General features: G+C 45.7%; 1 protein-coding gene across 1 annotated transcript in view; it reads right to left on the bottom strand.

The window, feature by feature from the left end:
• Nucleotides 1–436: 436 nt before the first annotated feature.
• The window catches only part of Ccdc180 (coiled-coil domain containing 180), a 60,533-nt gene continuing 34,114 nt past the window's right edge, over nucleotides 437–26,855 (bottom strand). The window contains exons 22-37 of the mRNA XM_023565524.2: nucleotides 26,327–26,471; nucleotides 26,072–26,188; nucleotides 24,590–24,688; nucleotides 22,733–22,852; nucleotides 20,426–20,598; nucleotides 20,132–20,178; nucleotides 19,936–20,014; nucleotides 14,881–14,958; nucleotides 10,937–11,003; nucleotides 10,027–10,168; nucleotides 6,838–6,998; nucleotides 6,024–6,161; nucleotides 5,412–5,523; nucleotides 2,603–2,708; nucleotides 1,739–1,874; nucleotides 437–605 (exon numbers count right to left, since the gene is read on the bottom strand). Coding sequence (XP_023421292.1) covers nucleotides 474–605; nucleotides 1,739–1,874; nucleotides 2,603–2,708; nucleotides 5,412–5,523; nucleotides 6,024–6,161; nucleotides 6,838–6,998; nucleotides 10,027–10,168; nucleotides 10,937–11,003; nucleotides 14,881–14,958; nucleotides 19,936–20,014; nucleotides 20,132–20,178; nucleotides 20,426–20,598; nucleotides 22,733–22,852; nucleotides 24,590–24,688; nucleotides 26,072–26,188; nucleotides 26,327–26,471 — 1,852 coding nt within the window. The 3' untranslated portion in view covers nucleotides 437–473. The remainder of the gene's footprint in view (nucleotides 606–1,738; nucleotides 1,875–2,602; nucleotides 2,709–5,411; nucleotides 5,524–6,023; nucleotides 6,162–6,837; nucleotides 6,999–10,026; nucleotides 10,169–10,936; nucleotides 11,004–14,880; nucleotides 14,959–19,935; nucleotides 20,015–20,131; nucleotides 20,179–20,425; nucleotides 20,599–22,732; nucleotides 22,853–24,589; nucleotides 24,689–26,071; nucleotides 26,189–26,326; nucleotides 26,472–26,855) is intronic.

The following is a 26,855-nucleotide window of genomic DNA, read 5'->3' on the forward strand; positions in this document are numbered from 1 at the left end:
GAGTCTGCAAGCCTTCATCTCACCATTTCTCTCCCTAAAAGCCCAAGTGGATACCCCTCTGCGCCTGATCTGGGAAGCAGAATTCCAAATGGAGTATCCCCCTAGCCCTGGCCAGGCAGATCCTTCATTCCTCATGCCCAGCTGCAGAAAACTGGCTTTTCATAGCTCCACCCAGAGGAAATGAAAGCTGAAATGCCAGGCATGCCTTGGAGAGTTATTTCCTTTGAAGTTCTGTTATCTGTTTTAAGTGACCCATTTCTAATACCTGCGTTTGTTGTTGACTGTGTGGACATTCTCTTTCATGTCTGGTTTGTTTTCCCCAGTGGAAGTGAGTTCCACGCAGACTGGGACCATACCATGTCCTGTTTCTGATGAAGCTACAGTGCCTGGCACAGAGCGGAGATGAATGGATGGACAGACAGACAAGAGAACGAAGTATGCACAAACATAACTTTACTTGAGGCAGGGTAGGGTCACAGGTACAGGCCCTGGATGGTGTCCAAGGAGCGTACCCAGAAGTCTTTCCAGCGCTGAGCCTGCTTCACCTGGATTGCGTTGTCACTGTGGATCTTCTTTAGCTCCTCCTCAAACAGTGCTAAGTACTTCTAAGAAAGAAAGGCAGCAGGAGGGACCAGGTGGAAAGACTCCTGCGCTCTGCTCCAGGAGCACTACAGCTGGCAAGAAGTCTAACCCTACTGCAGGACTAGCAAGAGTTTCCATGAGTCCACCCAACAATCCATTTGTTATTTCCCTCATTTTATAAATGAGAAGATTGAGGCTCAGAACCTTGGCTGGGGTCACTTGGGAAGACAGGGGCTGGACAGGCTAGGACAATGTCTCTCTGGCTTAGTCTGCATTGTCCTGACCTTCGTCCTACAGAGGAGCCTCCTGGAGCTTAGGAATCCTAGCATCCCACTGAGGCTGAGGCCCTGCCCTCCAGCCCTGGTTGACCTCAGTGAGCAAGCAGAGTCACTCTCTCTGCTTGGCAGCTGGGCAAGTGTCAGCACTGAGCATGTCTGGCTTTCTCAACCCCAGGACCAGCAGATCTGCAGGTAGGACAAGACCTTTCCTGGAACACCTAGATCCATGTATCTTTCAAGCTACAAGGTCCCTTGACTGAGAGGTCACATCTGGGCGTGGCCTCGCTTGTCAGGCAGATTTCTGGGGTTTCATAGGCAGCGGAATCAAATCTTGGGTCTGCCACCCTGTCGTGGCATAGAAGGACAAGTGTCTTCAGGCAATGATGTCCTTATCAATGAAATGAGGACCATTATTCTACCTCTTCCTCTGAGGATTCAGCGAGATATCTCCTGTTAACAGAAGACACTAGCAGACGCCTATCTGGTTAGTGCTCCTGCTCTCAAGGCCCCACTGCAAAGCCACTGCTCCCATCACCTCCCTGCCTGTCTGCCACATTCCGTAGCTCACTCTACTGTCCTTATGGAAAGGTTTTTTTCATGCTCACTGTGGGTAGGTGTCCTTTAGGTGGGCTCCCATGGCAGCAGGCTCAAACTTAGACCCATGTTAGTACTGATACCAGACATAACCCCTGGTTCACATCTCTGTCTATACCAGTTCAGTGTTGAAACCTGTGCCTTTGGGAAGCACTGACACGTGTTTGTCATCTGCTCTATAGGATATGTGTTAGGGTGCTCAGTGTGAGAGCTTCCTTCTTCCCGAGCCAGCCACACTGAGCCACTCTATGCTCCAGGGTTATACTTATCCCACCTGGTCTTACCATGTACACTGCATCTCGGGCCTCTACTGCAGCCAGGTGGCCCAGGGTGGTCTTGGAGGTGATTATTGAGTGTGTCTTCTGAGCAAGAATCTTGTTTTGGATGGTGACTTCAGTGGGCTTGATTCCTGGCCACTTCCTACAAACACACGTTTGGCTTCATTGTTCAAAACCTACCTGCCACCCCTGTTGCTGATAAAGCTCAACAATTACCATGGCTTTAAACAGCCTCCTTAAAAGAAAGGTCCAACTAAGCACTTCATGTTCCACTTCTTTATGTTCTGCTCTGTATTTCCATATGGTTATAATGGCTATGTGTGCAGTCTTGGGTTCTCTGTGGGGAAGCGAATGCCTTAACTTTTCTGGGTCTGTTTCCCTATTGGTCTTCAAGCCAGCCAGCAGTACTAGCCTATTTCCCCTAATATACTGTAAAAGTCACTGCTGGAAACATAGGTGGGCAAGTCATTGCTTTCACATTCTCGGAGCACAGAGGACAGGTAATTTTACAGTTCTCATCACAAGTGAGAGACAATTGGAGTGGTTCACAGTGACCAGAGAATATGCTTCTTTCTGAGACAGGCTTCCCTTTCTTTGTGGATTCATAGGATGAATCTTTATCATACAAACTCATAGTTCCTGAGCTCTCAGTATGTGCAGGACAGGAGTGTCCATGGATGTTCTCATCTAACTTCCTTAGATACTGTGAGATGTTCTGCCATGTCTACTTCACAGATGAGGAAACTGAGGCTCAGAGCAAATGGCCTTTCTAGAGTAATCAGGGCTCTTTAAGATGAGAGGCCCAATCCCTAAGGATTCCTGCCCCATGCCCAGCAGACACACCCATTTATTGCTGCTCTGGGCTCTTACCTGCTCCCACGGTCAGTCAGAGGCTTCTCACTTTCTTCCTCCAGGGAGATCTTGGCCAGTCTCTTCCGTACAAGGATTGACATTTTCTGTTTGGAGGGTTCCATCCCTGACAGGGAGAGTTGGGTTACTGACTGTGGCCTCACCCACAGCCTGAGATCAAGGGGTGGCCCTGGTAGCATTGAGAGGTAGGAGAGGTCATTCTAGCCTCCTCACTGGGGGCTTTCAGTGGCAGGCAGAGCCCCTTCACTGAGAAGCTGGTGCACAAGATAGGTGGCTGGGCAGTGGTGTAGTGGGGATCACTGCAGAAGTCTGAGGAATGTGCTGGGTGGTTCCCAGCTCCAAATCCCTGAGCTGGATGCTCTGATCTTCCCACAGCTCATGTGAGCCCCCAAATACACTCTGTAGAATCTTCTTTAGCTCATATGCTTTCTGAATAACAGCACCCCTAGAACAAACACATTCATGCTTGTTTGCTGAATGTCTGGCTTGCTTACCCAACCTGGAATATACTTTTGTGACAAGGAGAGGATATGCTTTTGTGAAGCGAGGGTCACTGCAAGCAGGAGCCTTCCTGACTGCACCCTTGTCTTCTGTGGATGGTAGAGTCAAGCAGCTTGGCTCAGAAGTCCGAGATTAGAGCCCGCAGACTTCCTAGTATCTGGTGCCAGGGTTCTACCATGCACCACAATGGGCTCCGCTGCCAACTTAGGCGTCTGTTCTCACAGACTCTCAACCACCAGCATGTCTGTTGGTCATGCGTTCCCAAAGAGACCCCTGATGCTGGAAAGTAGCCAACACCTCCAAAGCATGTATGCATTTTCACCCAGAAACTTCAAGCTAAGGGCTTGTTGCCCCAAAATAATGATGCATGGATGCAGGGATTCTCTTTGGTGCAATTATAGGAGTGAAAAATTTGAAACGGCTCCAGTGCACAGCAGCAGATGAGCTGGTAAATAATGATGCTTAGTGAAACACAGTACACAGCAATAGAAAATATTCATGGGATGGCAGCCCAGGTCCACCTGAGGAGGCTCAGGTTACACACATCCACAGGCCCTACACCTGGATCTGTGCTTGCACCTGTGGGGAGGGGACAAGGAGGACCCAGATCACTGATTTCTTGGCAGGACGAATATGCTCTTCACTTGATTCTTGGTTCATCCTAAATTTCTTATCTAACTGCAACAAATGTTTATTGTCATTGTAATAAAAACTTTAAAAAGTGGAATAGATGATTACTTTATACACTAGTAATGAATGACATTGAGTATATGATTTTAATTTTACATGTATAAAAGTAATATGCACATTATAAAAGTTTAAACACCACTGACTGGGGTGTGTATGTATGCATGCGTGTGTGTGTGTGTGTGTGTGTGTGTGCATGTATGCGTGTGTGATTTTAGGAGCCTTCTACCACTCCACCCGGCAGAGTCCTCCTCAGCAGTTTGGTACCTATCCTCAGGATCTGTCTCTCTCCTTCCGTTTGTCTCTCTCAATCTCTGTCTCTCACACAGATTCATTTAAACACCTGTTGGTGTTCTACATGATTTTTAAACATGTGATCATAAACATGTTCTCCTTGTCCACTGGTCTTTTTGCATACAATCCTTCCTTATGTCCTTCCATATCAGCACATACAGGCCTGCCACTCCCACTTTGAGAGTTCACAGTATCCACTCATATATCTGTACCAGCTCTTAGGTATCCAATCCCTTAGATATGAATATCAGTGCTGTTTCCAGTACTTTGCCATTTCAAACAGTGCTACAACAAATATTCTTGAGCATATATCTTGGGAAGAGTGTATAAGCATTTCTGCTGAACACATTTTTAGAAGTGCTAGATCAAAGGCATACACGGAAGGTTTGTTTTTTTGAGTGTGTTTTCTTGGAGAGTGGTGGTGATACTGAAGCTTAAATCCAGGTCTTCACATTGAGCTACATCCCCAGTTCTTTTTTTTTTTTTTTTTAATCTTTTGAGACAGGATCCTGCTAAGTCACTAAATTGTCTAGGCATGGAGAGAATTTGAGATCTTTCTACCTCACTCTCTCATAGTACTGAGATTCCTGGCATGCTGGCCACATGCAGAATTTTCATGGGAACTGACAGAGGATTCTCCAAGAGAGTAGTTATCAAGATACAGTCCTACAAGACACCTGCTAAGCATCCCTTAGGGGCATCTGCATAGGCATTTCCTATATTCTCGGCATGGCCACCAAAGTTAAAATCTTGGCAGTCTATTGATGAGAAATGATATCTCCCTGATATTAACATTCACATGTTCCATCATCAGTGAGATGGAGCATCTTATAACCACTGCTCATAAAACTGCTTCTCTTTTGAAGCACATGTTTCCCTTACTTTTTGTCTCCTTCTAAAAATGTGACTGGTGGGAGTTCTTTGTACCGCAGAGAGAGTAACCTCTGCACTGGTTCATACCTTGTGAGGAATATGTTGTGGCTCATTGTTTTCATATTTGACATTTTTCTGTTTTTGTTTCAGCCTCAGAGAAGCGCCAGTCATTTTTTCATGGTTTCTGGTTCTCATGCCATACTTAGAAAAGTTAGCCCTAACCATGCATGTGAAAATATTTACTGCTAGGATTTCATTTGCTTGTATCTTTGATCCATAAGGCATTTGCCTTTTTAATAAAAAATTATTCTTAATGAAAACAAAACCAATCAGTCTCCTCAGTGGAAAAACTGTTTTTATCCCGGTGGAGCTGGAGAAAAGTGGGTACCTCTCACCCCTGCTAGGCAACCTCTCCTGCCACCCTGGGACCAGAGCACAGGCCTAGTGTGTTTACTTGCAACCTGGATGTCATCCACGGTCACCACTTCATCCAGCTGTAGCAGGAGCTTCTCGGTGAAGGTGGCTAAGCTGGTGATGAAAAAGTGGCTGTACTTCCTGGCAGAGTCCTGGAAGAAAGGGCCAGGTGTGGAGCTGGGGAGAGAACTGCCTTCCAAGGCCAGATGTCGGTTGGCACTGCAGGAAGGATGCAGGGATCTAGTGAGCTGAGCCCAGAGCCATGGTGCCAGTTGCTTCAGCTAACCAGCAACTGGCCCTCAGGGTCAAGGGCCTCTCCCAAGAGCTAATTTAGGTTTAGCATAAGAAATGATTCAGCAAAGAGCAACAAACACACACAGACATTTCCTTACTGAAGATGAAATAAAATTAGATGAGCATGAAAAAATTTCAGTGTCTAATTTTTAAAAACAATTTAGAAATCCAGGAAATATAAAATAAAACACCCAATTTCACCTACATAAACACCATTTCACCTACAAACCCCACCCACTTTCATTTCTGCTTTGGACCAGGTGCCAACCAATGGTCATGCTTTGCCAGTGGCTTTCCATCTTTCTGCAGGGCAGTGTGACCCTCAGTACCCAGACGGGGAGTCTGTAGCACCACTGACCTCTAGCCTTTCCCTGGTCATCTTGATTGCATTGTTCAGGTCTTCTTGTCTTGTCTTTTCTGAAGCATCGAGAGACTTCATTTGCTGGAGATTTTGGGGATGTCCAAGATTTGGATGGAGCTTCTGGGCATTTTGATCCTTCAATTAAATAATCCGGAATTCAGCAGGGATTTGACCCAGACTTGAGGTCAGCATCAAAATGTCCCTGTGTCAATCAAGGTCATGGTCAGACAAATGTGTCCTATGACCGGGGTTATGTGAGGGGTCACGGCTGGGCAGAAGAATAAGTGGCAGAGAGGTCAAGATGGAGTCACGGCTAGGGCTAACTCTGAGCTTTGCAGAAAGGACAATCTGAGCATCTGCCCCAGCACCATTGGGGCTGTAGTCCAATAAAATCAGCATCAATCATGTTCCATGATTCCAAGGACCAGTGTGAACAACCTTGCTGATTGCAATTACCCTGCCTCCACCACACCCAGTATAGCTTCCCACTGAACCCAGCACAGAGTTCATGGAATGTCTGCTATGTGAAGTTGTTAGTTCAGTTCTATTTCATGAATGCCATCTGGGGTTGGGGATACAGCTCTGCGGCACAGTGCCTATCGGGTAAGTACAAGGTCCTGAGTTTGATTCCCAGCACACACACAAAAAAGTTTGGCACCGTCAACATCTTCTGTCTCTCAGCCCCCATCCAATAACCCCAAGCCCAGCTCATCTTCTGCTCTTAAACTTGGCTGCCCATGAGCTACCTCCATTCTGAACCCCCAGCAACCCTGAGTTCTGAAATGGAACTGGCTGGTCCTGGGTCCGTCACCTTCCTTCTCTCCAGCTGCTTTTGCTGCTTCTCAAACTCTTTCCGGATATCTTTCATGATGGTGCAAAACTTTTGCCAATGCTGCTTCTTGAAATTCTCTGTCACCAGCCAACACACCTGGGGCAACAGCTCCTCAAATTTCTTTATCTGGACTCGTAATTCTGCAGGAATTGAGGTTGGGAGCCATAGGAAAAGACAGAGTGAAACCAAGTTGCTTAATTCATCTCTTTAACAAAGGCCCTTAGCAGTTTCCCAAAGGGAAAACTTTGATCTCCCACTGAGTGATAGGGATTCCATCAAACCAGTGTAGAAAATATAGTCCAACCAATATGGAAAAGATTGGTTTGCAAGTTCTGGGGGTTTCTCCTCTCTACACTCTATGCCTCTATCATCTCGTCAAATGTGGCCTTGATCTCTCCCCTTCTATATCTCTGATAGACTATTCTTTCATTCACATCTTTTTTACTTCTTTCCCATATTTTCACCTCTTTATCTTTCTGTGTTGCAGTCTGCATATTTTCTTTGGATTTAATCTGCCAGTTCAACAAAATCACCTTCCTTTGTGGATAATTTGGTAGTAAAGCCATCTTAGCTTTAAATTTTCAAGTCTTAATTTTTCCTTTCTTAAAAAGTTCCATTTGATTCTCTTTTGTATCTACTTTGTCATTTTAATAATTTCTTGTTCCTTACACTTCCAATTTCCTTTTTTATTTAACTATTATAACAAGTACATTCACTATTTTATATTGTGTTTGATAATTTCAACATCTGTGTCTTTTGCTTATTTTGTTTCCTTGTGTTTGCATGGGTTTTGTTATTGTTTGTTCATTATGGTGAATTCTGATTTCAAGAATTTTTATTTGTGGGAATACTCTGAGGTCTACTTTTAAGGTAGGTTTTCTAGAGAAAAATTTAGGGAGTCTCTAACAGCAAGTTTTAGATGCCATCTACTCAAGATCATTGTAAACTAAAGTATGAGTCTCTAAGATCGTTTGGATGATCCTCAAGAACAAAGTTGAATTCATATTTAAATAAATGTGAATTCAGTTCAGCAATAACATAAACATGACTTATAGCTCTGGATTTCCACTGGAACCCCCACCATTTACCTAGTACCAAGATTGATTTATTTGTTTACCTGTCTTTTTGAGACAGGGTCTCATTCTGCAGTTCAGACTGGCTTTGAGCTCACTTTGTAGCCCAGGCTGGTCTCGAATTCACAACAATCCTCCTGCCTCAGCCTCCTGAGTGCTGGGATTATAGGCGTGTGCCACCACACCTGTTGATTGTTTTTTTTTTTTTTACTTTTTATTTTTATTTTTAATATAGTTTTCTCATTAAAAAGAAGAGCTTGGTTTTTATCTCCTTCATTTTACTCAGGGTGGAGTTCTATGAGTTCCAACTTTATGTGAACTTTCCACCTTGGGTAGAAATAGTAAATGCATTTAGGGCAGTAACCAATTTATCATCTAGCAGTCCTATTTTCACTCAGGTTTTGGCTTTGTGTGTTTTTTATTTTAAAACTAGTTCATCCATGCATTTAAAAAACATTATCCCCCAAATATTTTTCCAGCATTTTACATATTGTCAGTAATGAGGATACCAGCCTGCCAAATTAAAGAGATGCAGGCTTCCCTTGTGGAGAATGATCAGTCCGCCGGAGAGAGATCTCCTCTGCAGCATTTCCCAAACCCATCTGACCGTGGGATCCTTGTATTGAGGATATTCATGTAGGTTAGGGTCACTCAGAGCTCACTTGGGGAAATTTTAAGCTATAGAGATCACCATAGTTTCAATTCCAGTCATTCTGTAACCACAGTCATAAGAGCCACTGTTGGTCATTCATTTCCTGCGCATGCAAATCCACGCAGGGGTCAGTCTTCATACAGGTGTTCCGTGGTGGGTGTTGTTACTGTCTCCCCCTTAGAGAGGAGGAAGCTGAGCCTCGGGGAAGTGAGATCACAGGCAAGGTCATACTTTTGGCCCCAGGCCTGATTTCCCTCAATTCTCCCCTCCTTTTCCCCAGGCTGCCTCAGAGCACAGCACAGCAAGGTCAGCACCACTTCGTACTATATAGGAAGGAAGAGCTGACATAGTCTACAGCGCACACAAACCTGAAAGCACGAGGCAGTGTCTGAAAAATGTCACAATAAACCCATTATCTTGTACAATTAATGTGCTAATACAAAATAAAAGACACTTCTTAGCAAACTACTCTATGGGTGTAACTTGTAGAGTTACATTTGTTTAATAGGACTTTGTTACCTGGTTTTACTGTCCCTGAGTAGAACTTGAACGAAACACTTATGTTTACACCTTAAGTAAAATCAATAGAAAAGACAAAGAAACGCTTTGAAAGGACACTCGTTCTGGTTTGGGTAAGTGTCCCCCAAAGGTCCATGAAGTGAAGGCCTGGCCTGTAGCTTGTGGCACTGCCAGGAAGTGGTGGAACCTTTGAGAGGTGAGGCCTGGTGGACGGAAATCAGTCACTGGTCTGTGATCTCAAACAGGATCTTGGTCTCTGGCCCTTCTTATCTTTCTCTTTGTTTCTTAGTTACCATGAGATGAGCAGCTTTGTCTGCCAGTTGCTCCCACTTTGATGTTTGCCTCACTACAGGTCTAAAAGCAAGTGATTGAAACCCCTAAAATCATAAGCCATAATAAGCTTTTCCTCTTTGAAAAAAAATTGTGCAAAATTTAAGGAGCCAGTTGCAAATGCCTAAGTGAGTCCATTCTCCAACAGTACAGAAAGAGGAGAATTATAGACATGAAGTGGATTATTGGCAGGCCGGGCTGGGAGGCACTGAGGTGACAAAGGTTTTTAAACTGACAGTGGTGATGATGACAGCCCTGTAAATAGACTAAAAAGCTCTGAATTGTTCATTATACTGATGAATTGTAAGACAAGAAAACAGTTCAGCAGAACTGTAAAAAATAACTATGGAGCAAATGTAGGGTTTTCAGTGATCCAAATCACCACATTTCTTAAAGAAAACAAACTTTTCTTTTTTGCATTGTTTTTCTCCAGTTAACTCTAACCATTACTTTTATCTAATTCGAAGAGATCATCTTTTCACGAGAAGGCTCCTGTGTCTCCCAGTGACCTCAACTGGCAAGGGGTCAAGGGCAAACACCATCTCTGGGTTTGTGCCCCCCGGGTCCCACCTGCCAGCTGCCAAACACACGTACCCATGAGGCAGGAGTTGTGGTACTCATCTGTCTGGCTCTGGTACTCCAGGATCTTCTTAATGATGTGATCCGCACACTGGTCCAAAGTCTCATACATGCAGTCAGGCCTGGTGACTGGGTGTTTCTCTTTGCGGTAAAAATCCTGTAACAGAGGAGTGACCAGCGGTGCTGGGGTGAGATCCTCCGACCCTCGGCTTGAGCTCCACCCACCCACCCTCACCTCCATGCCTTCTAGTCTTTGCTCATGTTTCCCCTCCGACCTTGCCATCTCCTGTCTCCAAAACAAGGCCACTTAATATGACTCGGGGCCAAAGTCAGTCTTTGCTACTTGTTAAGTGAGTGAATAAATGACAAATCCTATTTATCCTTCAAGATCTGTATCAAAGGAACCTCAAACTGTGACCAGGTTGGGAGCCTACTAGGAAGCAGCATGCCAGGCACAGACCATGGGCCAAAAAGATGGGCAAGGGTGCCCAGCTCTGTGGAAGTTAGCAAAAAGAGGCACCAGTATTGTGTATGATGTGCTGAAGCATGTGCTGGCCAGGGGTCATTCCCACAGACTCTGCTGTCTCCCTGTGCCCCTACCCCACTGATGCCCTGTTGGGTTCTGGGCACCTTGGGGATAGAGGCCAAGTTTAATCCTTTTGGCATGTCTAGGACTTGATATGCAAATGGTGCCCAAGATATGTTTGGAGACTGCCTAAATACACAATTAAATGCTGAATGAATGAAGTTAGGTTTCTAGGAAGAGAAAAAACACAGAAGCTAAAGGAAGCTAGGAAAATCATTAAGAAGGTGGAATCATTTCTTGTCATTTACTCCCAAGTAGCCATGACCAACAGACTGCAGAAGGCAGAGGCAGCTAGGATGTATTCCCAGGGGGTTCAGGTCAACGGGCAGTGGCTCTTACCTCTGCAACAGAGAGCAGGTGCACATTGCTTTCCCATAGGAAACCCAGGATGATCCCTTTAAAGTCCCTGCAACACACGGGAAGCAGATCCTGGTGGGCCTTGTCCAAACATGCTACCAGGGACACACAGAACATCCTAAGTACTCTGTTTGGCCCCCTCATCCTTTATAACTACTTATTACCACCCCAGGTCTGTACCACTGACTTCTCTCCAAAAACAAGCTGAAACTTCCTTCTTGGTTGTGCCTGGATCCCAGCCCAGTGCTAATTCTCAATTGCCTAATGTTTTTAGAATTTCCCCCAGCCCATAGCCATGTAATCACACAGATTTGGGATTCATGTTCTAATCATGATCATCATTCATTGCTTTCTGATGATTGTAAACTCCACTGGGTGTTCAAACTATGAATTGGGAGGTCATTAGGCTGGAAGAGCTCTATTACCTGGAGTTCTTACATAACGAAAAGGAAGCAACCTCAGACTGAAAGGTAAGGGCTAGGAAAACAGAATTTAAGCTTAAAGGATCAGAAATAGCTGACTAACCCCTAGCTTTCCACTTTAGCTAGCCCAAGTTGTTCTTTGTCTTGTCAAAGTCTTTTTCCTGGTACTGTATTCCATGGTGGAGGCCTAACCCTCTTACCATCTGACACGGGCCCTTTCAAGAACTGCCATCTGCTCAAACAAACCTGTGAATACTTTACTTTACTTTGTCTGAGTTCATTTTTTAACTCTGGATATGGACTTCATGTGTCTGTTTTTGCTCACCATGCAATCTCCAGCCAACTGCAGGGCCTATACCTATCAGTGCTTCAGCATTGGTTGAAAGAGGAAAGAACGATTGTTTACACACAGTGATCAAGTGAACAGGACTTCCTGTAGAAGTAAGCACCCTCCTGCTAGCCCTGGCCCGGAGACCCATGGTACACACCCCAGGGATGTGTGAGCGAATTTCTGCACTCATTGGCTATTCCTGCCCAGTTAAGTCAAACTTTTTAAAACCAAGAATAAGATAAAGTACAGATTGTTCAAACTGCATGTAGCATCAGGGCACATAATATTTCACTATCTGTATAAAGTGTCACAATGACTGCTCTATACATACATTATGTTTGCCACTTTCTACACTGTATGTGTACAGATCACTGATATTTCATTTTAAAATTCATTTATCATACTTACAGAAAATTAAGAATACATTGAAAAACCAGGGAAAGTTAACACCAACGTTTTAATGTATGTCTTTCTGCTAATTTTATAAATAAAATCAGCCATAATTAGGTGTGTGTGATTTCACATCATGCTCTGTTTATATTAAGCTGTAGATATCTGCCATATTGTGGTATTTTCTTAAACCGCTGTGGAGTACCATCAAGTACACATGTACCACAATCCACTATGCTCTACTTTTGGACTTTTAGGGTTTTTCCCATTTTCAATTGGCATAAAAAATATTTGTGCAAGAAGCTTTTCCTCACAGTGGGATGACCTCCTCGGGATAAATACCTGAAGAGCTGCAAAAAGGCATAATTTTAGGATGTTATGGCTTATGTCTAGATGTCCCCCCAAAGCCTTCTGTGGAGACTTCAGAGGTGGCTGGATCTAGGATGGGAGATACTGGGGTTAAATGTGTGATGCTGGGTTTAAGTGCCCGTGATTACTAAAGTAGTCCACTGATGGGCTTAACCCTGGGTGCGGATAAGGGGAAGCCCGCCTGGGTGTGGATGGCAGCGCCCAAGCACAGGTAGCCTGGACAGGATGAAAGGGAAGGGCAGGGTGCTGTGGCTTTTTTGCTACTTTGCTGCCTTCTGCTGGCCACGAGCTGTTTGTCCCCCGAGATGCCCCTCTGCAGGCTGCCCTGCCCTGGAGCAGCCAATTGTTGCCAAAATAAACCTCTCCTCTTCTAACTTTGGGTTTGTCTCAACAAGAAAACCAACTAAGACTAGGGCTTTCACCATATTTTGCCAAATTGCTGTCTGGAAAGGCATGTTCAACTCTCAGTGAAAGGGAGGGACCATCTCCAACCTCCACCTCAAACTGGAAGTTGCCACAAAAATCTATTTGTATTGCTTACTCTCAGGTGAAGAATGGGGTGGACCTGTTGCTCCTCTTGCATCTCGTTGTATTTCTCTGAAGTTGACTGTTTCTCTCCACTTGTGTTTCCTCCTTTGTTCACGGTCTATTGAAACCTCTCCTTCCCCCTACTGAGTTTTTAAGGTTTCTTTAGCAAGTAGCCCGAGGGCAGGGGAAAGGCTAATGTATTTATTTGCCTTTTTTCTTTACAAATTTACCATATTTCAAGATTTCTACTGCTTCCCAATGGGACTGTCTTGTGTTACTGAAGGGAGTCCAAATTGAGTTCTTTTCTACAGCTATAAGAGGAAGGTTCTCTCCTACTCATTGTACAGATGGAAAGATTGAGGCTTGGGGAGAAGTCCTTTGCCTAGGATCCCAATGTGGTGACACAAAATAGCATTAGTCTGATTCTCTTTTCTGAGAAGTTAACCACTATATTATGTCAAGATAGCCTTTTCTTTTTCAGAGGATTTAATAAATGCTCAATTAATTTTATTTTTATTTATCCTGATGATTTTTTAAAAAATCTCTAAAAAACTGGTATATTTCTATTATGAAATCTATTTGGTCATACAACGGGATGCACTATTGATTCATGTGACAATTTAGATGGATCTTGTTATGGTTGGAATGTGTCCTCCAAAGTTCATATATTAGAAATTTAATCCTCCATGCAAAGTATTGAGAGGTAGACCTTTAATACGAGTGGGCTTCTGATAAAAGGATGCATTCAGTCTTCTTTCTTTCTCTCGTCCTTATGCCCATTACCCTCTCCTTTCTCTCCTACTCTGCTCTGTGACATTTCACTTCTCGTGGGATGATGCATCCGGAAGGTCCCCAGGAGATGCAGATGCTGGTGCTTTGACCTTATACTTCCCAGTCTCCAGCATAGTAAAGTAAACCTTTCTTCTTTGCAAAGTATCCAGTCTCAAGTACTCAGTTATAGTAGCACAGAGGGACTAAAACAGGTCTCAAGATGACTATGCTGAGCACAAAAGCCACTCTGAATAAAGGTCCAATGATCCATGCGTCCATTTGTATGATGTTCTCCAAGTGACAAAATTATCAGGATGGAAAGAGGGTTCCTGGCTGCATAGAGTTGGGAGTGGCGTGTAAATGGGTAGCAAGAGTGAGGTCTTTGCGGGAATGGAACAGTTCTGTATCTTGACTGTGGTAGTAATGTCCTCTGTCTACACATGCTAAAATGACATGGAACTACAGAAATAGAGAGTCAAGGTCTCATGGAGCAGAGTGTCTGGTGTGTGGGCTGAAGGGGGGGTGTAACTGAGGACTTGCAGGCAGGTGACCCCTGGGGTGCCTGGTGGGGCAGCTGTGCACCAGAAGGGCATGCACGGTTCCCAGCTCCAGTAGGCCAACGGGCTGACACAAAGAGGTGCTCTGTGCAGGGTCCTGGTTAGGCAGAATGGGTGCTCCACAGTGCTCGACTTTCTCCGAGGCTTTTAATTTTCTGAACTTGACATTTTGCTAGTTTGCTTGAAATGAAGCCATACCAAGCAGACTGGGATTTGTTTTCATTATTGAAAAATGACAATAAAGAAAATTGAGGGTGAAAAGGGGAGCATCGAAAAAGCTACCAAAACCCCGAGACTTCAGGAGTGTCTGCTACCCTGCCACCAATGAAATGCCACAAAAATATGAAATTTTGGAGAAAGTATCTCTCAATAAACTTAGATGGAATGGGCTAAGACAAGACAAGACAAAGTGACCTTGACCCTTACCTGTCCCCTCTCTTCCCTTTCCTGTATTGGCCCCCACACCCCCTTTCCCATTCTTGCTGTTCCTCTCAGCAGAGTCAGCCCCCCACCCCATGCTGAAACAATGCACCTAAAAGGACCTCTGCCACCACTTACTCAGCCGGAGGAGGAGGCTTTTCCCCAAGAAGCTGGTACCTTCTTTCCATTTTGGTGAGTTTGGGATGCCGTGTGACACTGCAGGACAAAGATGCTTTAGTGCTTGGCCGACTGGGAACAGAGGAAACGCAAGCCTGTGCCTGCAGGAGCACCGCCTAGAAGGGCGGAGGGTGCTTCCTCCTCCTCAGTAGCCCTGAAGACAACCTCACCTTGGGGGGAAGCCTTTGCTGTTAATGTCCCACTAAGGCCACCGGGAAAGAGCAAAGACAGAGGGGTTCAGGCCCAGGGATGCGCACCCTCCCTTTGCTGTGGTGAGGAAAGAAAAGGAGGTCGAGCCACAGGTAGTATCACCGGGGTTAGAAAATACAGATGTGGTATGCCATTTAAACCTGAATTTCATGAGTAATGAGAGATTTTTAGAATTTGCTCATTATTCATGAAATTCAGGTTTAAATATAACTAAAAATTCAGTAATAGCTACAGTAGTGCTCATACTCAGAAATTGTTATGGTTTGATGTAAATTGAGTTCGGTGCCTGCGGCAGCCCTACTGACATGGATCATGACAGTCAGCTAGAGGTTAAATACAGAAACGAACAAACAGAAGTCTGGTTCATCACTGCATTCAGCACTCCATAGCTCCCTTGCTATGTTCGCCCAGGACTCTGGGCCCCTGGCTCTGATAAGCATCCCGAAGCCAGCCTGCTGGGAGCTGGGCTCACATACAGGAAGTCAGATTGCTATCGCTAGGGACAGGCCTGGAAGGTGACCAGTATCCACCATAATACTTGCCAGGACCTGAGACAATTTCCCTAGTATTTGTTACTATTTCTAACTTAGGGTCAATCAGAGTAAACCAGATGTGCACCTTAACCAGCTCCACAGGACACCCCACTTTTGTACGGCTGGCTCCCACCAGCTCCCCTCTCCCACTGCAAGTTTCCTGCTCCGCTGTCTGCCTTGAATCCACCAAGGCGGTAGCCCACTCCCACTTTGGTGGTGGTGACTGTCTCCCGTAGTTAGTAGTCCCTGCTTCACTCATTTGGTTGGTTTTTGTTCTCTTGACATTGCACATAACACTCAGGTTCAAAAACAGCTTCAGCAGGTAAAGGGAGGGAAGGTTTTCCCTTTGGTTTCTCAAAAGCAGGTATTAAGACAAATCAACCAGGACTTATAAAAGATACAGGAGGGGGCTGGAGGTTTAGCTCAGCGGCATAAGCACCTGCCTTGCAAGCAGGCGGTCGTGAGTTCGATCCCCAGTACCGATAAAAATGAAAAAGACCAAAAAAAAAAAAAAAGTTTTCTGTCCCGGCTAGACTGCTTACTGAGACTTCTACGGCCTACAGGCTTCATGGAAGGACTCTTACAGACCGGAAAGACACACAGTGATCTTTTAATATATTATGGAGGATGTCAAAGATGTAAGATCTAGCCAATTGCTCAGTACACACAATTAAGTTGCCATTTGACTCTTCCGGGAGAACATGGCGGACAGATAACAGCAACTACCGGCGGCTCTCTGAAAGACTCCGCTCAGAAGCCAGTAATGGTGCGGACTAAGGAGACATAAGCAGGTGGAGATATGCTCTGCTGACTCAGGAACGAACTGGGCTGAGAGAAGCCAACTTGGAATGCAGTCCTGGTGCTAAAACAGGAACAGAAAAGACTCGGTGTGGAGGCTGGAACCGCGCCATTGTAAGCCGCGATTTGGGTTTCCCGCCGCGCGGCGGCTGGCTGCCTCTACAGCGGCTCGGCAAGGGGAGAGACGTGCAGAAGCTCTGAGAACGGCAATCTGCGAACGGCAGGGAGGCGTGCACTGACTTGTGGTGAGGTGAGTGAGAGAAACTGACACTCTACCACAGTTTGACTCCAGCAGAGGACTTTCTGGGCCCGAGCAGTCCTGCGGGAGCAGGGTGCGGTGGCGACTCCAGTCACACATCCCCCTCTCGGGCGGGATTGGTGAAAAGTGCCTGGCCTGCGTGACGCTGCCGGCGGACCTGGTAGACTGTCCCAACCCAGATCCCAGAGCCTGACGGTGGCCGGGAGGGGAGACGCGTAGGCTGCCTGGTCCGTAACTCCCTGGTGCGCAGCGGTGAGCGGGAACACCTAACTGGCGCAATTCGATCAGGCTGTGGCTGACTGGGAGAGAAGCTGGGCCTCTTATATAAGCTTGCATATATAAGGAACAGAGAAGAAGAGGCAGCATGGGAAGAGGCAGCAACAAGAAAGTCTCCTCGGCCCCCAATTCTGAGAAACAGGCAATAGCAGACACCGCACCAATACACATAAGGCACCATATAGAGAGCCTCATAGACCAATTCAGGAATGAAGTTATCAACGACCTGAAGCTAGAAGTATGCAGAATAGTTAGAGAAATGCTAAGCACCACCCAAGAAAAAACAGGTGATGGAATGGAAGAACAGAAAAAAAGGGGAGAATTGTTTGATGGAGAAAACAGAGAAAGCATAGAATACGTGAAGCAGGTTCAAAGGGACTACCAAGATACTAAGAAGTCTATCGAAGACTGGCATAACAGCTTGAAAGAAACTAAGGACAGACTATCTGAACTGGAGGGCAGACTTGTAATATGGGAGAATGAAATGAAAAACTTCTTAAAAATAACAAAGAAACAAACAGCAATAATACAAAGACAAGAAGATGATAAGAGGATCCATAACTTAAGGATTAAGAACATAAAAGAAGAAGTAGGGATGCAAACAAGTGAACTACAAAAGCTACTCACAGAAATAATCCAGGAGAATTTTCCTAATTTAGCAAAAGGTAAAGATACTCAGATGTATGAGGCATACAGGACCCCAGCTACCTACAACCCAAACAGAGCAACACCCAGGCATATAATAATAAAAATTCCAGAAATTCAATACAAGAACAGAATATTAAAAGCTGTAAGAGACAAGAAACAGACCACTTACAAGGGAACACCCATCAGAATTACAGCAGATTTCTCTGCACAAACCATCAAATCACGAAGAGCGTGGGGGGAAATAATTCAAGCTTTGAAAGATAATAATCTCTAGCCAAGATTGAGATATCCTGCACAACTGTCCCTGGAAATTGATGGAAAAACAAGGTGCTTCCAGGATAAAGAGGAACTGGGGGAATTTGCAACCACCAATTCAACTCTACAGAAAGTATTGCAGGATATTCTAAAAAAAGAAAAATACAAAGAACCCAGAAATAGTGGCGGGGAGGCCACAACAAATGGAGCAGAGAACAAAATGAAGAAGACAAACTGACAGCTACTGGCAGAAAAAGAGCTTAACAGAAATGAGGCAGAGAAGATTGGATGATAGGAACAGCTATTTTGGAGAAAATGACATCTTAATAGGTAATACTGATTTAGTATCATCTTGTTTTGAAGTCTCATCTAGCTTTTGTCCTTCTGTCTCCAATGGTCTAAATAGGCTGTATCTTATTGGATTTTATTATGTACGATAGTATAAGCAAAAACCTTTTAAAGACAAGGAGATTATACAGAAACCATTGTTCATTTTCTGTTAGTCGATTCTAAATACTCTGTAATGCTGTCATTCTCTTGAATGGTTTTACATTGTTTTGATATACTTAATGCTACAGTATACGAAGTTGTACTCAAGGATTTCAAAGAAAGAAACAATATGGTAACTACTTTTAGGTTAGGATTATCTGGTGGTGAAACACTATTCTGCTTAAATGGTTATGTTTTGATCTGCGCTGTTTCGTTGTTATGCCCTCTTTTATCTCAATCTCCACTCCATTATTTACTTTTTTATCTTTATCCTTTTAATTAAAGGAAAAAAATAGCAGGATATATTATAGTAACCCATTTTGACTTTTCATTACCTTGATTTAAAGCCCTGTATTACTCTCACCATCTGGTTTTTAACTGATGTTCCCCTATTCTGTTTTGCTGGATAGTATCAGGTTCGAAAGTTTAGGCATCAGCTGTGAAGATAATGAGATTCATTATGACGCCCATTCTTGTTGACTTTTAGCTACTTTTGAAGACCTACAATGTCTCCAATGTTTTGGTTTTGTCGGTTTTATTCTTTACTGTTTTGTTCAATTGTATTATAACTAATGATATAGGCAATTCTATTAGAGATAGCGGGAGACATTATGGTAACCATTGTTGATCACCTGTATTATGTTTTTACATTATCTATTATGTCCACCCTTTTGACTTGACCGATTCTGTTCTGTTATGTCACATTTGGTTTTACTCTCTTCCAAAAAAGTAATAAGAACCGTGGGAGCAATGAAACCCAAAATGTGTAATAGTCATGGTACAAAAGAGAGGAAAAGAAAGTACTCTAAACTATATAACTGCATGTATATTTAAGTGTATAAGATAGAAAATGATATCACAGAGTTTTATTGGATCAATGAACAGAACTGTTTGCAGTATCATTGATGGAATGTCCACTTTACAAGCTTTAATTTTGTGACTTGAACAATTATTTCTAAGATGACAATATGTAATCCATTAACTAGTGATTTCCTACTGTTCATTTTTTTTCTGTAAATCTGTATAACTTGTACCCTTTCCCTGCTTTTTTTTTCTTTTCTCCTTAAATAAAATAAAAAAAAAAAAGATACAGGAGGCTGTAACCATATGACTTCTATTATTCAATTTCCAGAAAGCCTTTGTATGAGACCAGAGCCTCCAATCTAATGACTCATACAAGGCTCAGTGGACAGAGCAAATGAGTAGGGCACTAAAGCCCAGTACTCCCGTACCTCTGTGGCACTGCTCCAAGAACATCAGCTCTGTGATGCCAGTTGTCCCCTTTCCTGACCACGAGCATCCATTGGTGGCAGGACTAGGCTCCACCTGCCCTGTCACAGACAACCACCTGGTTCTCAGACGCTACCCCAGGTAGGAGATGTGGAGGGGTTACATCCCTCCCCAACATGAACTCAATCAGGACAAAAGCCATCATCAGATCAGTCCCTCTGGCACTGGATGCTAAAGGAGTCCCAGAGCACAAGCACAGATGGGGCATTCTGAGGTCAGAGTCATCTTTAGCCTTGGTCTGGGGGCACAGATTTCTACCTTGCTGCTGAGGTTGAACTGGGGCTAGGCAGGATCTTCTTTACAGTGCTTTCTGCCCGGCAGCGTTGTCGCTTTAAGGCTTGAATGATGAGTGCCCAGGATGAGATCAGAGGACAGGAGGTAAGGATGGGCCACAGTTGCTACCAGCTTCCCCACCACCGGCTACTCCAAAACCCACAAGTCTGCCTGCCTCTACCTGTCCGGTCTTTGTCACACTGGTGAGGCGATCTTGTGTTGGGAAATCTAAAACAAAAGAAAAAGGCATGAGATTTCCCACAGTCCCCAAAAGTGACCACCAGGACAGGTCAGGCTGGCCCAAGCAGCAGTCCTCACTACCACCTGTATAGGTCCTGTCATGAGCTCAGACATTGAAATGGAGAACCAAGGTTCTGAGAGGAGTAGCCCTTGCCCAGAGTCCCAGGTTCTCAGATTGGGCTCGCCTGGAGACCAGGCATGCAGGATCCCAAACCCAGCCTCTGAAGGCACTCACTGCAGGATCATCTTGACCACCTCCACGGCAGGATCGTCAATCATCAGCTTCCCCATGCGGCTTGGCTGGGCAAAGGACTCAGGGTTGATGAGGTCTGTCTTGGTCTCCTCCTCAAGGGTCGCTGAAGACATCTGATTGTCACTCTGTATCTCCAGGTTACTCAGGGTAGCGTCCTGTGGGTCAGAGAGAAGGGCCGAGTATGTGGGACCTGGTGCCAGGAAAGCGGCAGGCTGGCAGTGGTTAACGCTCCACTGTTACCCTATCCAGGAAGTGGACACTAGTACGCAGCCCGGCATCTTGGAGCTCCTGTTTGCTCTGCTATAAAAAGAAATGGCAGGGCTCTTTTCTCTCTTGGTGAGTACATTCACTCATTCATGTCTTTAGAAACATTCATGCCTCTCCTGAGTGTGTGCTCTCCACAAGCGTCTATCTGTTCTCAAGAGACACAGAGGTGGAAAGGCCACATGAGGTCCTTGTCTCCTTACAACCCACACAGAAGAGACATTTATGTACTGTGATGGTTGATACAGTGTGTCAATTTGGGAGTTTCAAAGCTAACTGAATAAAGGTTCTACAGCCTGCAGTACATAAGACAAATCTGCGGGCTAGAAAGAGGGTGGCTATTTATAGTGTACGATGTTGTAACGCTTAATTCATTGTGTCAACTTGAGAAGTCTATAAGTTTAACTAGGTGACTCCGAAGGGGAACAGGGTCCTCATTTTGTAAACTTCCTGAGCTTGTGCAAGAGGAGGGCACAGAGATGGTGGGATCTGGGGGCGCCACAGCCGCCCTAGGGAAGGAAGTCTGCACACAGTATAAGGGAGGAAAAAGCGCCTCACTCTGAGCTCCCTTTCTGCTTTTGTTGCTTTTGCTGTCTTCCACCACCACGGACTGTTGTCCCTCTGCTATGCCAGCCCGCCTTGGGGACAGTTGTTTATGGACTGAAATTTCCATAAACTGGGAGCTAAATAAATCTTTTATTCCATAACTTTGGGTATCAGGTATTTTATCTCAGCCATGAGACAAAACTAACCAAGACATGCACATTTACACAAATAAATGCTTGGTCAAAATTGAGACAGTGTTATGAGGGAAAAGTTCTAGCATCTTCTGTGAGATTGAAGTGAGACCTGCAGGGCTGGCTTGCTTCAGAGGTGCTCACATGGTGTTTCTGGCTAAATGGGTGATGGGTGAAGGCTAAGTGAGTGACTGACAGAACTTAGACAAGGTGTGCCCACGGGGGCCACTAAGTTCAGCTGAACCCTATTTTATTCTGAGCCTTGTCTCTTGCCAGTCCCTTGCAGGAAGCTCTTAGACAGGACTATGGAAGCCTTTGTCTCTCGGGGTGCAGTACCAGGGGCAGATGGGTGGCTAGCACGGGCTGCTTGGTGAAGCCTCCCTGCAGAACGGGGGGAATCCAGAGCTGGCCATGGACAGCACATATGGCAGCAACCCATCCCTGCATCAGCCAGCTCTCAGGCCCTCGCTGGGAGTGGCTGAACATGTCATGTGGGCACAGCCCAGTGTGAGGGCTGGGCAGGTGCAAAAGCAACACGGGCTGTGCCCTTGCAAGGGCACACAGGCTAGAGGTGGATAAAACTTTAAGGGGAGACTTCACTGTGTGGGCTGTGGGCTTCATGAGGAAGTGGCGGGTGCTCTGGGGCTGGGAGATCCACACACAGAGCATGGGGTAAGAGAAGGCTTAGCAGAAGTGAAGTCTAACCTGGAGATCAGAGCTCAAAGGGCCACTGACAAAGCCCACAGAAGCTGCTGTTGTGTGTTGGGTTGAAGGCGTTGAACTTGATCGTGAGGGCAAAGAAATGATGCAGTCATTTGTGTTTTCCAATGCTTGGCCTAGTTGCAGCTCCAGGGAGTGGACAACAAGGAACAGGAGAGGACGTAGGCAGCCAGATGGGCAAGAGACAGGGACTTGGAAGAAATGGTGAGGTGTGTGGGAAAGGCTGGTGGCCATCTGTGGGTACAGGTGGGGAGGCCAGGGGTTAACTGGGGCAGGATCTGGCCTGGGAGCTTGTGCACAGGCTGAGGACCAGGATGGAGATGAGGTGGTGGTGCTAGGAGATGACAGGCCCTCTAAGAGACCAGTGCAAGGAGGTGGATCACTTGAGACCTCAGCTCAGATCTGACTCCACAGCTTCCCATGATCGTACCATGGCATCTCAGGAGGCCTGATGTCCAATAGAGGCTGGGAGTCTCCTCTTCCTGCAGGCGGTCCTGAGGCCAGTGGGTCTCCGGAATCTCAGACAACAGCTTGCCCACACTTATCCTTGTCCTACCCCATTCCTTACCCTAAAGATTTCGTGAGTCACAGGCTCTGTGTCCAGGCTGCAGTTGAGGTACTTAATCCTTTGGTTCAGTTCCTGTTTCCAAGTTCTGACACAGCCCAGCAGGTCTTCTGTGGTCACCACCTAGTGGAAGCATGCAGGAAGAAAGCCCTAAGAAGTAGCCTGTGGAGGGCAAATAGGTTCCACTGGAACTGTAGAACAGGGCCTGGTCTGCTGAGGATGTCTCACGGGTGCAGGAGGATGCCGAAAGAGAGGGAAATACTGGGCTGGCTCTCCCTGGTAGCTGCACTAGGGCTGGGGATCCTTCACTGACCAGGGCATGGTAAATTCTGGTCCTAGTTCTGCGGGTTCAATTCTGATAAAGTGACATAAACTTGCTTAACTCAGTCTCCTTGTAAGATAGGAACATGGAATGCTTCCTAGGCTCTCCTGCAGCTCCATTATTGTATGTTTAGAAGGAAACATTCAGTGCATGTGGCGAGGATGTGTGGGACTGTGTAGATACCACATCAATGGGCCATGTCTCCTTGGACTAGGACTTCACGGGGCACAGAGACACAGCCTTGACCATCATCACCCTCACCACACATCCAAGGCATTGCTACTGTCTCCTAACCACTGTCCTGCAGACCAGAAACCAGTCTCGCGCAGCCACATAGGAACGACTCGCACACCCGAGCTCACACTGTCTCTGCTTGCCCAGGAGGCTGGGAAAGCCCCTGGAATCCACTCAACACGTTGTGGGGAGGACAGATCAGGTTTGGAAGGGGAGGGAATGTGAGAAAGCTAACAGCTCCGTTCCAGAGAGGGAGAGCTTGCTCTAAAGAGCCTGTTGAAAGGTCACAGTGGGTTAACTGGTTTTATCTAGTCTTCAGTGTGTGGGCTTATAAAGGAGACCAGGTAAATATTGGCAAACTATAAGAACCACCTTTCCTCTGCACATCCATGTGGAAGTGCACAGAAATGTGCTGGAAGGTGCACGACAGGTTTGGGGGTGTCTCTATAGAAAAGGAGAACGGGGGGGGGATTTATTCTGTTCTCTATGTTTTGTGGATGCTTACACTTTTCTTAAGAATCATGTTAATTCTGTATAAGAATCAGCAATAAAGAAAGAAAAGTAAATGCCTCCTCAGTGCTAACAACAGTGGAAGTGAAACTCTCTAGCTGCTAAGATGGACAGAAAAGGTGAAACAGAGAGGGCAAGAAGCCTCCCAATCTGGACCTTGGGCTGGGGCTTCCGGCTTTGGAGATACCTGGCTGAGCTTCAAAAGGAAACCCAGGCCACATCTGGAGCAGGAGGGACAGAAATGTGCCCTCATGGCAGGAGAATAAGTTGGGAGGCCCACTAAGAGGCCCAGTCTGCTGATCAGGGACCGGGGGTCATTTAGAACCACATTGCTGTGAAACTTCTCCAATTCTGACTTTTCATGGCTTAGACACACAAAAGCAGTTTATGTTCTGCGATCAAAGAAAGAAAATGAAAAATCAAATACCAAGTGGCCGTTGGGAAGGCAGAGCCTTGCTCCTGCCATTCATCTAGGGCAGCGTTCTTAGTCCAGCAGGGGATGCTTGGTGACATCACAGGGGGAAAAGGACCTGCAAGCTGTACATAGACACCCCCCCACACACATCACTGGACTCCAAATGCTTCCCTGCGGCTAAGAGGGTGGTGAGGTGCCTGCATTCTTTTTTCTTCTTTCCTTCCATTCTGCTGAGTAAAGCAGGGCCTAGGAGCTCAGAGACACACCAGCTTCATGTGTGCTGGAGGAATCCTGTACCCAGAGATAAGTTTATTTCAAGTTTATGATTCTAGTATGATGCATATTGAGTGCTCGTATATAGAACCTAGAGGACACTCACTGTCTTATCTCCTTGGGGATCTCTACAAGCTTCAATCTTGTGTTGGAGCTCTTCCAAAGAAGAATTTAATCCCTCTGCCTGCAAATTGGACTTTGCCACCTAGAAAACGAGAGGTCCTGAAAGTTTATTTCCAGAATATATATTGTTCAACAAAACATCAGAAAAATAAGTGGTACAAAAATAACATGGGGGATATACCAGAAACTGGATCAATATGAACTTAAAAATTTTTTTTTTACTGTAAAATAGGTCTGGTTTCAAAGAAATTGGCTCCCTAACGTGTTCTCAAGTGCATAATCACCACCCAAGGCAGAAGGTCAGCTCCCAGGAGGCACTGAGAACACAGGCACAATGGCTGGGGAAGTGCACTCATAGAACTGAGCATTGAGAGTAGAGGGAACCCACCCAGCATTCCCCCAAAAGGGTGCTTACAGAAACAGCAGCATATCCAGGAGAGGAAGGCCACCCAAAGGGTATTTCTCTGTTTTGTTTACTTGGTGTGTCTGTTTTGTCTTGTGTGCTTTTTTTGATTGGTTTCTTTTGCAGCACTGGGGAATGAACCCAGGCTCTTCACACTGAGCTAGGTCTCCATTCCTTCTTTATCTTTTGAGACAGGGTCTCCATCTCTAAATTGCCTGGGCTGGGGTCAAACTTGCCATTCTTCCACCTCAGCCTCCCAGAATGCTGCAATTACATACATGTGCCACCAGCTACAGCTCCAAAGGGTGTTTCTGAAGGATTTGTAATGAGAACAGCTTATAAAGTTGTATAAACAGCGAAGGGCAGTTCGAATACTGCGCTCTGAAGGGCGTGCTGCTCTCGGGGGCTCTTCCTGCAGACACCTGATCCAGGGTGCTCTGTTCTTGGCCCTGCTTCCCTGCCTTGCTCTAGGGCAAGCTGTCCAGAGGGCCCTCCTCCAGGGTGGTCCTAAGAACCTGGCCCTGCCCGAACCCTCCCTGTCCCCAGCGCCTGACCCAGCCCCTGCAGGCCTGCTCACCTTTGCTCCCTCAGCTCCCCACTCCCTCTCGTCTTGGTGCAGACCTCAGGAAATTGCTTCTCCTTTGACTGAAGGCTAAATCTTCTAAACATGTACCCCATTTGGGCTCAGATGGCCTGTCCATGGTTTAGGCCAAAATCTTTGATGACAATCACATCTGGCTCTACATTCTGACTCATTAAAAACTCTGTTCTTGCCCAAGCCAGTGAATTACTCTCTGCTTCTATCTCTTTATCTCTAAAATGGGGGTTTCATCTCTAAAACAGTGCCTGCCTCATATTGCTCCTGTGCAGACTACTACAGCTCGTTAAAATAAGTCAGTTAGCAAGATGCACGGTGTGCAGTGAACACAAGGAGCTGGAGGAGTTACCGGCCTTTGTCGGCTGAGGAGCAAGTTCCATGGGACACACTGGCCGCCATGTGACGGGTGTGCAGGTGTGTGTGTGTGATAGAGACCCACACGATGGATAACGACTATGTCTTACCTGACATTTGATGTTCACTTGTAAATTTGTCATCAACCGCTGAATTTTCTCTGTGAAAATAAGGTCTACATTCAGGTTATGGAATTTACTCTCAAATTTGCTGATGACATCATTGGCCTGTGGAGAAAGATTAAAAAATAAAGTAAGGGAGCTTAATCTGGAAGAGGAGGGAAAAGCCTCAACCGTGGTTTAGACAGGGTCATGGCCCTCCCCTTGGAGGCCACCCCGGGGCCAGCCGTCCTGGGGCTCCCTGACCTGGTCCAGATATTCGCTCTCCATCTTCTCCATGCTCATCATAATTAGACTTTCAACCAACTCTATCCGGGAAGCTTCCTTCTCCAGTCGAACACACAGTGAGTTGATTTCTTCAGGGGAAAAGTTGCCTCCCTCTGAAAACAACCTGACAATAATTAGGGAGAAGTGAAAGTCTGCAGTCAGATCTGAACATTCCCACCCTTCCCAAAGACTGTGTGGGCGAACAGCACACTTCCCACCTAATCTCTAGACTGAAAAAGATGATGGAAAAATTAAATGTAGGTAGCGCAAGCACAGGAGCACAGATTAATGAGTGGCGTAAAGTTTCCATTTGCCTCACTGTGTCACACTGAGTGCCCTGACACTCTCATGGGAAACAAAACGCTGGCTGACATTAACTGGAATGGTTTCCGAGACCCGTGTGAAGAGAATTCTCTACAGTCTCTAGATGTAAAATCAAGGTGAAACGTCCTCTCAGCAGCTGGGTGGGCTCTGCAGCTGAGATGTGCCTACAAACTTTAGGTCTGAG

Source organism: Cavia porcellus, unplaced genomic scaffold (assembly GCF_034190915.1).
Source record: "Cavia porcellus strain 051 isolate PalLab524CR breed Dunkin Hartley unplaced genomic scaffold, mCavPor4.1 scaffold_1, whole genome shotgun sequence".
NCBI classification, from domain to species: domain Eukaryota; kingdom Metazoa; phylum Chordata; class Mammalia; order Rodentia; family Caviidae; genus Cavia; species Cavia porcellus.